The 14597-nt window shown below is 38.5% G+C and overlaps 1 protein-coding gene across 2 annotated transcripts in view; it reads left to right on the top strand.

The window, feature by feature from the left end:
- Positions 1–14597, top strand: part of prkcbb (protein kinase C, beta b) — a 174219-nt gene that overhangs the window by 128908 nt on the left and 30714 nt on the right. For both annotated transcript variants that reach the window (XM_079832717.1, XM_079832716.1), the window contains exons 12-15: positions 2767–2829; positions 4267–4405; positions 7157–7237; positions 7773–7880. In XM_079832717.1, the coding sequence (XP_079688843.1) occupies positions 2767–2829; positions 4267–4405; positions 7157–7237; positions 7773–7880 (391 nt within the window). The remainder of the gene's footprint in view (positions 1–2766; positions 2830–4266; positions 4406–7156; positions 7238–7772; positions 7881–14597) is intronic.

Genomic DNA, 14597 nt, shown 5'->3' on the forward strand with positions numbered 1-14597 from the left:
GTGTATTTATAGTGTAGGGGGCGGGACGCTTCAGACTCAGAAGATGTGATGAAAAGGTGAAGTCTGCGATGATGTCATCAAAATCTGTGATTCATTTTAACGAAAGTGAGTGACTAAGGTTTGAATGCTTATATCTCCTAAATGCAAATGTTGTCATTGTTTTGGAACACACCAGCTTATTCATAACCTTAAGGCAAACATAATCATACTAAAAGCTAAAAAACTTCATTGTCAACTTTGATTTCAGTGGGCCTTTAAAGACAGTCACTTGCTTTGTTTCTGGAGGAATCAGACGTGTGAATTTTTGGATTTTGTTGATAAAGATTTAATTTGATTGGTAACAGCCCTATATTGTCTTATTATATAATATTTCTTGACTAAATGTCAGACCTTGACATAAAATGCGATGCATACCTAATAAAGTAAAAATGCTAAAAATGTCCCTAGAAATCAATTTAAGGGGGCAAATAGTGCCCTTTAATGAAATGTTAATGTCTGTCACTGCTGTGAACTAACCACCATCACACAGAATATGAAGAATATGAAATATGAATGAATATGAGCTTTGGGAATCAGATGGCCATGACAGGCCTCAACCAGCCACGGTACCAGCTCAAAAACACACTTGGCAGAACATCGTCTAATTATTGTTATCGAAAAAATCTACGAAAATATAAAAAAGGGTCAATATCGCACACACCCCTACTCTGCATCTTATTTCACTTCTCAATTTTTGAGTTTAAAATTAGTAAGATTGGTAAAAAGCAGACTACTTCTCCTACTAATGAAGTGAACCCAGAGCATTTTGCATTCACAAAGCACAGTCACAAGGGATAAAGTCTGATGCCTGAATTCATTTAAAGTCATCACATACGAGCTGAAATTCCTGTGAACCAACCTGTAACTAATTTGAAGAAAGAAAGAACCAACGGCGAATAGACAGGCGTTTGAGGGCGATCTCAGTATGGGCGGCACCTTGGCAGTAGATGACTGAGCTGACCTTTGCCGTAATCTCCTCCGTGTTCTGTCTCCACATCTAACGAGCTTCATCTCTATTTGCTCTGCTTTCAGCTTGCTGTCTGCCCTTTATCATAAAGAATTAGCCCATCTCTGTGGAGGAGAGCCACGTTGTCATTGTGTTGGATATGAAGCTCAGCACAGTTCAAAGGTCAGGGTGATTATAAGGGTCCAATGACAAGGAAGACATGGAATGATTGCAGCTTGTTGTAGTTGTTGGTAGTGGAATAGATCCGGGTTTCCACATGTATAATCCCACAATGGTTGTATGGAACACAGTGAGTGTATTTTAGTTGCCTGTATTAAGACATAATGAAACTCAGTCTTATTTGATTGTAAGACACAGGGTGCTTTCACACTGGCAGTTTAGTTCGGTAATGTAAAAGCTGTCATTCGGACCCTGGAGCGCACCGGGGTACCGAACCAGAGGCTACCTGTAGGAGATGGTCTTAGTTCGGCTGCAACAGAGCTCTGACGCGATTTGTGTGAATGTGAAAGAAACTCGGCGGCGCACTTGTACAGGAAGTAACCTGCACATGCGACGACAACGTCACTAATTCAACAAAACGCTTGTAGAAGTGTGATGATTTACCTTGAATACGAGCATACGAGAGTGAACGTGCAATGTCATCATGTTGAGTGAGTGCAATCAGAGCGGCAAATTAATGGCTCGAAATCTGCCGTATCCTCAAAAGAGTCTGTTTGCAAGCAGCAGAATGCAGCCTTCATGTTACGCACAAAAAGAAAACCCAAGTGTCAATCACTCTGCTGTGCATGAAAGCACCAAATTAATAATAAAAAAACAATAAATTGACCTCTGTTCTGTTTTTTTGTGCTGAGGTAAGATGAACGTAAATGCACCAGGGTTCCATGCAATCTAGTGTAAAACCAGACCAGTGCTGCGGGGGCGCTGGGAAAATTTGCGCAAACGTGCCCTGTGTGAAAGCCCCCATAATTATTTTCTTCTTACTTTGCTCCTCGCCCTTTCTTTCAATATATGGATACATAGCCACCATTAATTCACAAAACACACACCCAAACACCTCATTTTAAACGAAAAGCAATTTAGCGACTATTACCGCAAATGGTAATAACACAGTGTTAATTGTGTCAGACAAATCTCGCTGAATTTTGTAAATGAAGCTCAAATTAAGCTGTAAAAGTGTTGCAAATGTTCAGTGATTTCACCTCTCATTTTCTCTCTCTCTCTGAGTGGCGATAGCCAAAGGCTGGTTGCTGCTCTGGCCTGGAAACAGAAGTTATCTTTTGACATAATCTGGCTCTCTAGTGAGGCCTGTTTTCTGCTCCACCCCCAGCTGCATTAGTCACTGAACAAAAAATGCTAATTCTCTTCAAATGTAGCTCTAAAATATGGGACAGACAAACACGCCACCTGATAAATAAAAGATTACTGCATGCTTGTATTAATAACATATATCTGGATTGCTTTATCTCTCTTATGTCTTTTCCGAGGGCAGAGCTCCAGTCTCCGTGCTCTTAACAGAAAAGGCACCTTTATCAAACGTACCTTTATATATTATTTATTTGACAGATCTCTGGAATACTTAATTCTGATTGGTCAGTCTTCACACTATGCGGACCCCTCTACTTCGTATTGGAGTTTATTGTGTGATAATGACCATCTGACCGGCTTCGTACCATCCACGTTGTCCAAGAAAAGTAGCTAAACTGATTAATCTCCTGCTCAGATGTTCATGTTGATTCATAAGTGTTTGTGTGTGTGTTTAGGTTCTATGCTGCAGAAATCGCCATAGGCCTGTTCTTCCTGCATCTGAAGGGCATTATATACAGGTGAGTGAAGCTCAGACAGCAACACATATATCAGTCACACATTGAAGTGCAAAGAGATTTGCTGATAACAATTGACTTCTCAGTGTGGCCACAGCAAGGGTCTTTAGAGGGGTCGGGGTATTAGATGACTCTCTTCCAGAGCAACACGCATCAAAACACACTTGCTTACACATAGCAATTGATCTTAGTCAGAGTCGATGCTGTATTTTAGTTTGACGCAAACAAAAACAAGGCTTTGAAGGATGGAAGTACTGTCTGTTCAATTTATTGTACTGTTAACTGAGTGACGATCATTCAGCCAGTGAAACATTGACAACGCAATATGTCTTTCTACAAAAAACAATGGACATCTTGGGTTGAGATTAATTAAACATGACCTGCGACTTCATGAAACAGTGCAGCGTTTTGAATTGTTTCGGGTTTCATTACATTACCAAAAATATTCTTTTTCATTGTACCAGTGTAGCAAGTTAGCCCCTGGACGATGGCCTAAACAGGAAGTAGGGCTGTAATCCATGCACAAAACATGTTTCTACCGCAAACAGACAACACTCATGAATTCTTTACAAAGCCCCTTTTTCTTCTTCATCAAGCTCACCTGTGGTTCCCTTTATAAAGCTGCATAGGCCAACCAGTGTAATGGATATTAATGGTGTAGTTGAGATGATTTTGTTTGGCGACATAAAAAACTGAATGAACATTGAAACGATTTTTGGACTGAAATACAGCAATAGAGGTGGTAAATTCATTACCTTTCTGTGAATCATTTAAAACCAATGTACCCATATGGCATTTCATTCAAAATAGAGCTAAATCGCTTAAAGAAAGGCTAAATATTGTGTGTGCGTGCATGCGTGTGTGTGTTCATGTTTTTATATCGCGGTGGGGACTTGAACATGAATGCACACTGACTCGTGGGGACTTGTGTCACTGTGGAAACCTAATATGAGGTCCCCATGAGGAAACAATCTTATAAATCATACAGAATGAGTTTTTTTGAAAATGTAAAAATGAAGAACGTTTTCTGTGATGGGTAGGTTTAGGGGTAGGGCTAGTGTAAGGGGATAAAATATACAGTTTGTACAGTACAAAACCATAACGTCTATGGGGAGTCCCCACAAAGATTACGAACCAGACATGCGTGTGTGTCTGTGTGTGTATACAGCCAATGAGATTTATATATTAAAATAGATGAGGGATTAAACAATTTGCTCAACATTTATTGTTTGGGGTAGTTCATAGTTCCTCTGAAACCCACCACCTCCCCCAGCTCCACCTGCCTAGATCTGCTAGGGGATTTATGTATGTCTATTCATGCAGAAGCAGCAGCATACCTTACATGCTCAAAGCGGTGTGTCTGTGTATCTATTAGCAGTAGCAAGTCCAGCAGCAATAATTATGATGCACAAACACTCATCTCACCTCTTTGTGCATCAGAGATCTAAAGTTGGATAACGTAATGTTGGACGCTGAGGGTCATATCAAAATTGCTGACTTTGGCATGTGCAAGGAGAACATGTTGGATGGAGTCACCACCAAGACTTTCTGTGGGACCCCTGACTACATCGCCCCTGAGGTAAGTGCTCAGAAAGGGTCCTGTCTGTTGATGAGTTAGCGAGGAATTGATTGAGAGAGAAGACCCAGTTGCCTAAATATTTCATGTGTGTATAGTTCATGGACATTTGCTAATGCACTAGTACATCTACCAGTGCTTTCACTGCTGTACCTGTACTTGGTATCACACCTACCCACTTTTACCAGTCAATAATTAGACTAGTCTTATATTGGGATAATACATGAATACTTGCATTTTAGTGAGCAAGTGAGCCGACTCAATGAGGAAGTGAGTTGTCTGACTTGTTCAATCTGATTTGGACTGATTCACCAATCAATTTATTAGATTCATTCAAATTAAAAAAGAGCGGTTAAGTGTTTAAAAAATGTTTGATTATTTTTTCTTGCATAAAATGGACTTCATTACTTATCAGAAACTATATATAAAAATAATATTTGGAGGTTGGTAGATTGGTACTGTTCAAAGGTTGGTAGATTGGTAATCTTTTATTTTTCCTTTTTTTTCTTTTCATTTGTCTCTTTTTTCACCAAGGCTGTATTTATTTGATCAAATTTAGAGTAAAAACTAATATTGTGAATTATTATTGCAATTTAAAATGTTTTCTATTGTAATATATATTAAAATGTAATTTGTTCCAGTGTTGTCAAAGCTGAATTTTCAGCATAATTACCCCAGTCTTCAGTGTCGCATGATTCTTCAGAAATGAAGCAATTTTTTGTGGAAATAATTTATTTGTCAGAATTATTTGTTGAATATTAAGTTCAAATTAACTGCATTTATTTGAAATAGAAATATTTTACAACATAAATTTCTTTACTGTCACTTTTTATCAATTGAAATATTACTTTCTTTTTTTTAAAAATCTTAGAGACCCCAAACTTTTGAATGGTAGTATTTAAAGGGCCCTCCACTAAATATTCCTTCTATAAATAGTTTCTGATTAATAATGAGATTATTGAGGTATGTTGGCAACTCTGTGCCACAATAGAAGGAAATGAATCAAATACAGGATACAGAATACTAGTGACTATACATTTTTTGCAAAATAGTAAAAATGTTAAAATGGCAAAGAACAATAATATAAAACAAACGCTAGTAATAAATAATACAAAAATATTAATAAAAACATAGAATATGATAGATGCAGTATTCTTTATAATGGCTGCATTCTCTCATACCGTGTTGTTTTTAGAAAGCAAAAGGATTAGTTAAAGGATTAGTTCACTTCAAAAAGAAAATTTCCTGATAATTTACTCACCCCCATCTCATCCAAGATGTTCATGTCTTTCTTTCTTCAGTCGAAAATAATTTTTCTGAGGAAAACATTCCAGGATTTTTCTCCACATAATGGACTTCAATTGCAACTAACAGGTTGAATGTCCAAATCAATGCAGTTTCAAAGGGCTTCAAATGACTTTAAAGGGTTCTGCATGATCCCAGTAATTTATACACTCTTGACTTGCCCTGCTCTGCGGCTCCCCACGGATTACGTAATCACGTCGAAAAGGTCACGGTAGACATAGGCAGAAGTACCGCCCTGGTGTTTACAAAGCGCTTGTGCGAAGACTAATATAAACATCCTTTAGCAAAAAAAGGTAAAACAACGATGTCGGACGATTTTTTATTATTAGTTCGCTCGCACGTTCGCTTGGGGCGGTACTTCCGCCTACATCTAGCATGACCTTTCCGACATGATTATGTTATCCGTGGCGCGCCGCAGAGCAGCGCAAGATGAATGTTATATTTTATAATTAAAATATAAATGGCCGACCATTTCGCTAGATAAGTCCCTATTCCTTGGCTGGGATCGTGCAGAGCCCTCTGAATCCATTCGAAGCCCTTTGAAAACTGCATTGATTTGGACCTTCAACCCGTTGGTTGCCATAGAAGTCCATTATGTGGGGAAAAATCCTGCAAAGTTTTCTTTAAAAAATGTATTTCTTTTCGACTGAAGAAAGAAAGAAACAAACACCTTGGATGAGATGGGGGTGAGTAAAATATCAGGAAATGTTCATTTTGAAGTGAACTAATCCTTTAATTCAGTTTCACATAACCTAGAAATCATTTATGTAAATGTCTAAATGTGAGTTTACTCACTAAAAATGTGAGTCTTATTTTTTGATATGTAAAAAATCGACAAAGAAATGCTTTTCCCAAGGTATTTCTCCACAGCCAAAGATGCGAAAAGATGATTTTGAAATGACCACCAGGACATATTCTGTCCAAGAAAATAGGTTTATTGAAAGTCATCCTTTTAATATTAACCATACTGTTGCCATCTCATATAAGTCATGTGCTCGTATTAAAGAAAATGGGTGTGTTACCCAGAGGCAGCATCGTGCAATAGAAAGTTACGTTCATCTCACCGAGCACCAGATGGTACAGCTCCAAGTGTAACAGCAGCAGCATGAGCTAGAGATGGATTCATGTCAACAACACACTCCCAAACCCAGACACAAGACGCTGTAGGAGTGAGAGGATTTCAGTTCATCTAGTCCTCAAAGCTTTAGTTGTTTCTTATAGTGTGCAAGACACTTTACAGTACGTAAAACACGTTTATGACACATGTTTTAAGCACCATGAACACTTCAGGGCTTCGTAAACTCTCCAGCACGTGTGACTGTGCGGATTGATTTAAATAATTACAATATTAAATAATTAAAAATTAAAGAATGTCCTTGGAGTGTTATCCATTAGTAATTGGTTCTGTTACTGTTGCCTTACGCTCCGCTCCGTGTGTGTCTGTTTCAGATCATCGCTTACCAGCCATATGGAAAGTCAGTGGACTGGTGGGCGTTTGGAGTTTTGCTCTACGAGATGCTGGCTGGGCAGGTAAGAGTTATGACAACCCAGATCAAGAAGGCCCACGTCAAGGGGTTTGTGCCTTTTTGGCCTTCTCTCACTCACTCTGTTTCATTTCTTCTCTGCTGCTTGCAGTAAATCACCTCTCGCTATCTCAAGGTCAGTTTTTATTAATTACGCTCTGCAAATCTCCCGAGACTAACGGCAAGTATTTCATGCCTATCGGGCTCAGTCAATTATTTATGAATTGTTCTAAAACAAGTCAAGCTTTGAACGCTGGAGAAAAAAAGTCTGAATTGTTTCCAGCGGAGACTGCTGCTGCTGAGCTGTCTTGACAAAAGGACGTCGTAATTCTCTTTTCTTGTCTTCCCTAAATAAACAAGACTTTAAAGAGGCACTTTTATGGTGATGACTTTCAAATTTCCGATGTTAAAGGGGCATGAGTGAAAACTGCAAGCAAACGAGACATAATCCATGTTATTATTGTCGACCATTATAGTAATAGCAAACAGCATCTTCCTGTCATCTTCACCCTCTCTTCTCTCTCCGTCTCTTTCCTCCGCAGCCTCCGTTTGATGGTGAGGATGAAGATGAGCTTTTTCAGTCCATCATGGAGCACCATGTGTCCTATCCCAAATCCATGTCCAAGGAGGCTGTTGCCATCTGCAAAGGGGTGAGCAGCCAGTATACATCACATTCCTGAAGCAGTGACCAAAATCCTGTCTCATACTGCAAAGACATGTCCAAAACATTTCACATTATTATAAATTGTATTATATGGTCCTCAAATACAGTGGAATTCAAATGTTTGGGGTTAGTACGATTTATTTAAAGCAAGGATGCATGAAATGGATGAAAAGTGACAGAAAATACATTTATAATGTTACAATAGATTTCAATGATGTGTTCGTTCTATTCTTTCAAACCAATCTACTCATCAAATAATCCAGAAAAGAAATGATCCCGGTTTCCACAAAAACATTATAATAATAAATGTTTCTTGAGCAGCAAATCATCATATTAGACTGATTTCTGAAGGATCATGTGACACTGAAGACTGGAGTAATGATGCTGAACATTTGGCTTTGCAGGAATAAATTACATTTTAAAATATATTAAAATAGAACACAAGCTGTAATACTATTTGACAATATTTCTGTTTTTACTGTAATTTTTATCAAATAAATCTAGCCTTGCCTAGCAGAAAAGAGTTCTTTCAGAATTTTTTTTTAAACCCACATTTTTTAAACAGTAGATTATTTCTTTATATTTATCTAAGTATATTTTTAGACCTGTAGATTGTTTGCTTTGTAACAAATGAAGTCCCTGTTTCGGAACAATGTTGCATTTTCTTCTTGGTTCACAAGGCAACACCTTGACCCCTTGGTCTGAGTGACCCCAAAAAGGTCAAATCTAGTTCAGGGTGACTGATGGCCCGGCGAAAGGTGCCAATACAGTCCAACTCATCAGCGTTTCCCTGAGAAAGTAGGGGCGGCAGTGGTTCATTTAGGTTGTCTACAAACCGGAAGGTTGGTGGTTCGATCCCCGGTTCCACCTGACCAAGTATCGAGGTGTCCATGAGCAAGACCCCTAACCCCAGCTGCTCCCGACGAGCTGGATGGCGCCTTGCATGGCTGACACCGCCGTTGGTGTGTGAATGGGTGAATGTGAGGCAATGTGTAAAGCGCTTTGGATGGCCATTGGTCTGTTAAAAGCGCTATATAAAATGCAGTCCATTTACCAAAGTTGTTTCAAGGTGACTGTCTCTGCAGTTCACATACTGTAAGTTGCTTTGAATGAAAACGTCCAGTAATTAAATGACATCATGTGATGCATTATGAATCACTTATTCATAGCAGCAGTGGACATCGCAGATTAGCCTTGAAAAATAACACAACCTCTAACCTAGCCTTTCAATATGCATGTCACGGCCCTCTCAAAAAATGGCCAGTTCTCTTTGTTTCTCTCTTTCTATTTTTCATTCACTCACTCACTCTCTCTCACTGTTATTAGCAAGCCAGTACTGCTCCAGACTCGAGGGCTGGCAGGTGAAGCAGCGAGTACACATGATCTAATTCTTTATTTGAGAGATCTTCTCTCCTGCAGATAAAAGCACACAAACATACGGCCTTAGACGACACACAGTGGGAATGCCAATGACTTTTGGCTGTGTGCAGGACCCAGGATCTCAGCTCTGTTAGTTTCCTGCTTTTACTAGAGCATAGCCAGGCTTGCTTTGAACGGATATGATTTTTTTCTTTTTTATTATTGAAGATAAAGCCCCAACAAAACCAGACAAAAGCCTCAGAATGTCAGGGGCATTTCAGTCAATAGTATAATGTATTCCCTAAAAAGTGCTCGAAAGGGAGCTGTCTCCTATTTGCTTATTCCTTACATGTTTCTGTTCTTTCTCCTTGTCAATGCGGTGTCAGAGTGGAGCATATGGCTGCTGAGAAAAGGAGAAAAGAGTTTTGTAGAAAAATGAAAGCCAGGCATTTGCCGCGGAGGACGCGGGTACAATCTCACGGTGGTTGGGACATGATACATCTGTTATCCGGGTGAATCTCACAAAACCTGTCAACAAATAAAAATAAATAAATAAAAACATGACAAATAAAGAAAGTCAAGGCTATTTTTAGGACCATTAAAACCTGTATTGTAATTTCCTAGTTCTTATTACCGTAAAGCACAAATTAAAACAATAATAGTATTAATTAAAGTTGCAAGCAGCGATGAAAGGGCCCTCGCACCCGGAGAACAGTGAATAGTGGGCGACATGCATTTAAGCGGATAAATATCGGAGAAAAATAGCCATGTCATTTTTATCTGTCACATTTCCTGCTGCCAGCAGGTGGCGCTTTGACTATAACTGAATATTGCCATGTACATGTCTTCAGGTCAGGACTATTGTCAAACGTGTGAAGTTTAAGACAGATTGGACATTGTATGCCTGAGCTACAACAACTTCCTGTTTTGTGGCATTAATTACATACATTAGCACTTAGCCAAGTGTTGCATGTTTTAAAGGGTTAGTTCACCCAAAAATGAAAATAATGTCCTTTATTACTCATCCTCATGCCGTTCCACACCCGTAAGATCTCCGTTCATTTTCGGAACACAAATGAAGATATTTTTGTTGAAATCCGAAAACTCAGTGAGGCCTCCATAGAGAGCAAAGCAATTTACACTCTCAAGATCCATTAATGTACTAAAAACATATTTAAATCAGTCCATGTGAGAACAGTGGTTTAATATTAATATTATAAATCGACGAGAATATTTTTGGTGCGGCAGAAAAAACTAAAGAACGACTAATATAGTAATAACCGATTTCAAAACACTGCTTCATAAAGGTTCAGAGTGTATCGAATCAGTGAGTCGGTTCAGTGTTTTGAAATCGGTTATCACTATATAAGTTGTTATTTAGGTTTTTTTGGCACACCAAAAATATGATCGTCGCTTTATAATATTAATATTAAACCACTGTACTCACAAACGTGAAGTTTGCGGCAGGTTGAACATTGTATGCCTGATTTAAAACAGCTTCCTGTTTCATGGGCGAAACATCGAACTTTGTCAGGCCACCACAGGCACGCCCTTCAGCGAAAACTCAAGATCTTTGCAATTTTACTTCACCAAGGCTTTTAGATTAGACTGACAAAATGTTGATCTGATTAAATCTCTTAAGATTAAACCTGTAAGTGAAATGTAGCGTGAACAGGGTTTAATTGAGATTTTGTAGGTGGCGCTATCAAGCCATTTTGCCACGCCTAATTCAGGACTCACATGAACTGATTTAAATATGTTTTTAGTACATTAATGGATCTTGAGAGTGTAAATTGCTTTGGTCTCTATGGAGGCCTCACTGAGCCTTCAGATTTCAACAAAAATATCTTAACTTGTGATCCGAAAATGAACGGAGGTCTTACGGGTGTGGAACGGCATGAGGGTGAGTAATAAATGATTTTTTTTTTTCATTTTTGGGTGAACTAACCTTAAATGTGTTTCTAATGTTCGGTGCTTCATGTCATATTTAAATGTGTTTCTGGGAGTAAATCACAGTGTAAATCATGCCATGTCCTGTTGCCAGCAGGTGGCGCTATGACTAACTGAATAGTGGCATGTAGATGTGTTCAGGCCAGGACTCTTATCAAACATGTGAAGTTTGGGGCAGATCGGACATTGTATGCCTGAGTTACAACAACTTCCTGTTTAATGGCGTAAATCGCATACGTTAGCACTTAGCCAAATGTTGCTTGATTTAATGCGTTTCTAGCATGTTTGGGACTTGATGGCATATTTTAATGCGTTTCTGGGAGTGAATTACAGTGTAAAGCATGCCATTTCCTGTTGCCAGCAGGTGGCGCTATGACTAACTGAATAATGGCATGTAGATGTGTTCAAGCCAGGACTCTTATCAAACGTGAAGTTTGGGGCAGGTCAGACATTGTATGCCTGACTTACAACAGTATCCTGTTTCATGGCGAAACATCAGACTTTGTCAGGCCGCCACGGACACGCCCTTCAGCGAAAAACTCAAGATCTTTGCAATTTAACTTCACCAAGGCCTTTAGATTAGACAGACAAAATTTAATGTTGATTTGGTTAAATCTCTATGAGGAGTTAATCACAATGTAAAACGAGGCATTTCCTGTTGTCCGCAGGTGGCGCTATGATTAACTGAACGTTGCCATGTAGATGTCTTCAGGCCAGGACTCTAATAAAACGTGAAGTTTGTGGCAGGTTGAACATTGTATGCCTGATTTAAAACAGCTTCCTGTTTCATGGCGAAACATCGAATTTTGTCAGGCCACAACTAGCACGCCCTTCAGCGAAAACTCAAGATCTTTGCAATTTAACTTCACCAAGGCCTTTAGATTAGAGACAAAATATGATGTTGATCTGATTAAATCTCCAGGAGAAGTTTGTTAGAGTACAACGTCTGGATATGGCAAAAACTACAAAAATCTTGCAGAGAAAATTCAAAATATCTGACTTCCTGATGGGTTTTCAGATTTTGCTCCCACGTACTTTTTTGTAGGTATTGGGCTGTTACATGTGTCTACCGAATTTCATACCTGTACATGAAAAGTAGCATGAACAGGGCTTAATTGAGATTTTGTAGATGGCGCTATCAAGCCATTTTGCCACGCCTAATTCTGAAACCCATATCAGATGTAAAATTTCCCCACTTCATGAGTTTTCGAGCATGTTTAGGCCCTCAAAATGCGATTCGTTTCGGAGAAAAAGAAGAAGAAGAATAGACTGAACAATTACAATAGGGTCCTCACACCATCGGTGCTCGGGCCCTAATAAAATAAAAAGATACATTATCTACATTACATCTTTGATCGTCATCTACCCCGCATGCCGCCTGGTGACCCATTTTGTTTGAGTTAGGACAATGGAAATCTTTGGTATTGGGAGGACAACAAGTTCTGGAATATAAAGTGGAAAGGGAGATGTGAGAGCAGGTGTCTCCAGAGGGACCTGCGCACTAATACATTCATGCTAATGTGAGCATTAAATAATGAATCAACCCTCTGCGTTCAGAATCTGAATGCTGCCCCTCTTTGACTGGCTTCATGAAAATGCAGCATGCTGCTGGGTAAAACCTGATAAACAAAAGACCCCCTCCTCTCCTCCCTCTATTCTCTCCTTCTTCCTCTCTTTTCTCTATCCTTTCATATTCTGTCTATTTTCCCTCATAGATATATGCTCTGGATAACCCTCGTCTTTTCTGCTTGTCGATATTTTTTTTTTTCATCCTCTTACTGTGTTCTCCTCGGTTTGACTGCCGAGCTCATTGTCTTGATGAGTTCAGTCTCCCTCTCTCCTCCATAGGATCTGCTGCAAGTGCTTGCTGAACTTCTCTAATAGTTTAATTCTGTAGAGCAGCAAGTGTGTCAGATCCAGGAGGCCTCTCTCCCCTACAATCTCCCAAAATAGAGCAAGAATACTAAATGAATCCTTGACATTTAAGACAGATTGGAAAATCCTGTAAGTTTGGACAAGCGCGGCTTTAGGCGTGTGGCGCTGCTGCCCGCGCTTCCGGGAAAGCTACAATGGAGCCATGCAATATAAATGAGGTATTTCCCTTAACCAAGCGGAGCAATCGTTCTTCCAGCACAGTAATTGAATGACTAATTTAGTCTGGCCTTGTGACTTTCAGAGGACAGATGGACAAATTGAACCTGTCGTAATCAAAATGTTGATGCCTTATTCTGCCATAAAAAAGCAAATCCTCCTCTTTGCTTCTTAAGAGCCTGGGGTTTTAGCTTAAGGGGATATAGGCTTTTATGCACAGAACATCGGCTGAGGGAATATTCATTTGTGCCACTTACATCGACAGATTGCAGAGAAACTCCACAGTGAGTGTATTAAACTCTCTGTAAGATGTGATGTATGTATTAATGCACAAGATTTTTATAACGGTCTCAAAACGTAGTAAGCTGCCTACCTAGACAGCATTTTTGGGCATCATGGGTGTATTCGTAATGCCCAAAAATGCTGTTGTAAATTATGTAAATTCATTACTATGGCATACACAACTTTTCAAAAGTTTGGGGGCGGTAAATTGTTTTCATGTTTTTGAAAGAAATCTCATGCTCACCAAGACTACATTTATTTGATCAAAAATACAGTAAAAACAGTAATATCGTGAGATATTATTACAATTTAAAATATCTGTTTTCTATTTTAAAATGCACTTTATTCCTGTTTTGTCAAAGTATTTTTTCAGTATGTCTTCAGTGTCACATGATCCTTCAGAAATCATTCTAATATGATGATTTGGTGCAAGAAGCATTTCTTATTATCAATGTTGAAAACAGTTGTGCTGCTTAATATTTTTGTGGAAGCCGTGATATATATATATGGGTTTTTTTTTTCAGTTTTTTCAGATGAATCGAACGTTTACACGAAAAACATTTATTTAAAATATAAATATTCTGTAACATAAATATCTTTACTGCCACTTTTTATGCAGTTTAATGCATCCTTGCAGAATTAAAGTATTATTTTCTCTTCCATATATCCCTAAAACATTTGAACTGTAGTGTGTGTATGTGTATATATATATATATATATATATATATATATATATATATATATATATATATATATATATATATATATATATATATATATATATATATATATATATATTTATATATATATATATATAAAATCCTGTTGCTCAGCAACAATAGAGCATGATGCTAGCAACACCACTGTTACAAAATTTCCAGTTAAAAACAGTAGAGAACTGGCAGCACTTTTGCCAGAAAGTTACTGTTAAATTAATGGTGTCTTACCGTTGGTGAAATTTACAGTTGGCTACTGTTTATTAAAGGTCCCGTTCTTCGTGTTTTTTTGAAGCTTTGATTGT

The sequence above is a fragment of the Gobio gobio genome (genome assembly GCF_949357685.1).
Source record: "Gobio gobio genome assembly, chromosome: 1".
Classification (NCBI taxonomy): domain Eukaryota; kingdom Metazoa; phylum Chordata; class Actinopteri; order Cypriniformes; family Gobionidae; genus Gobio; species Gobio gobio.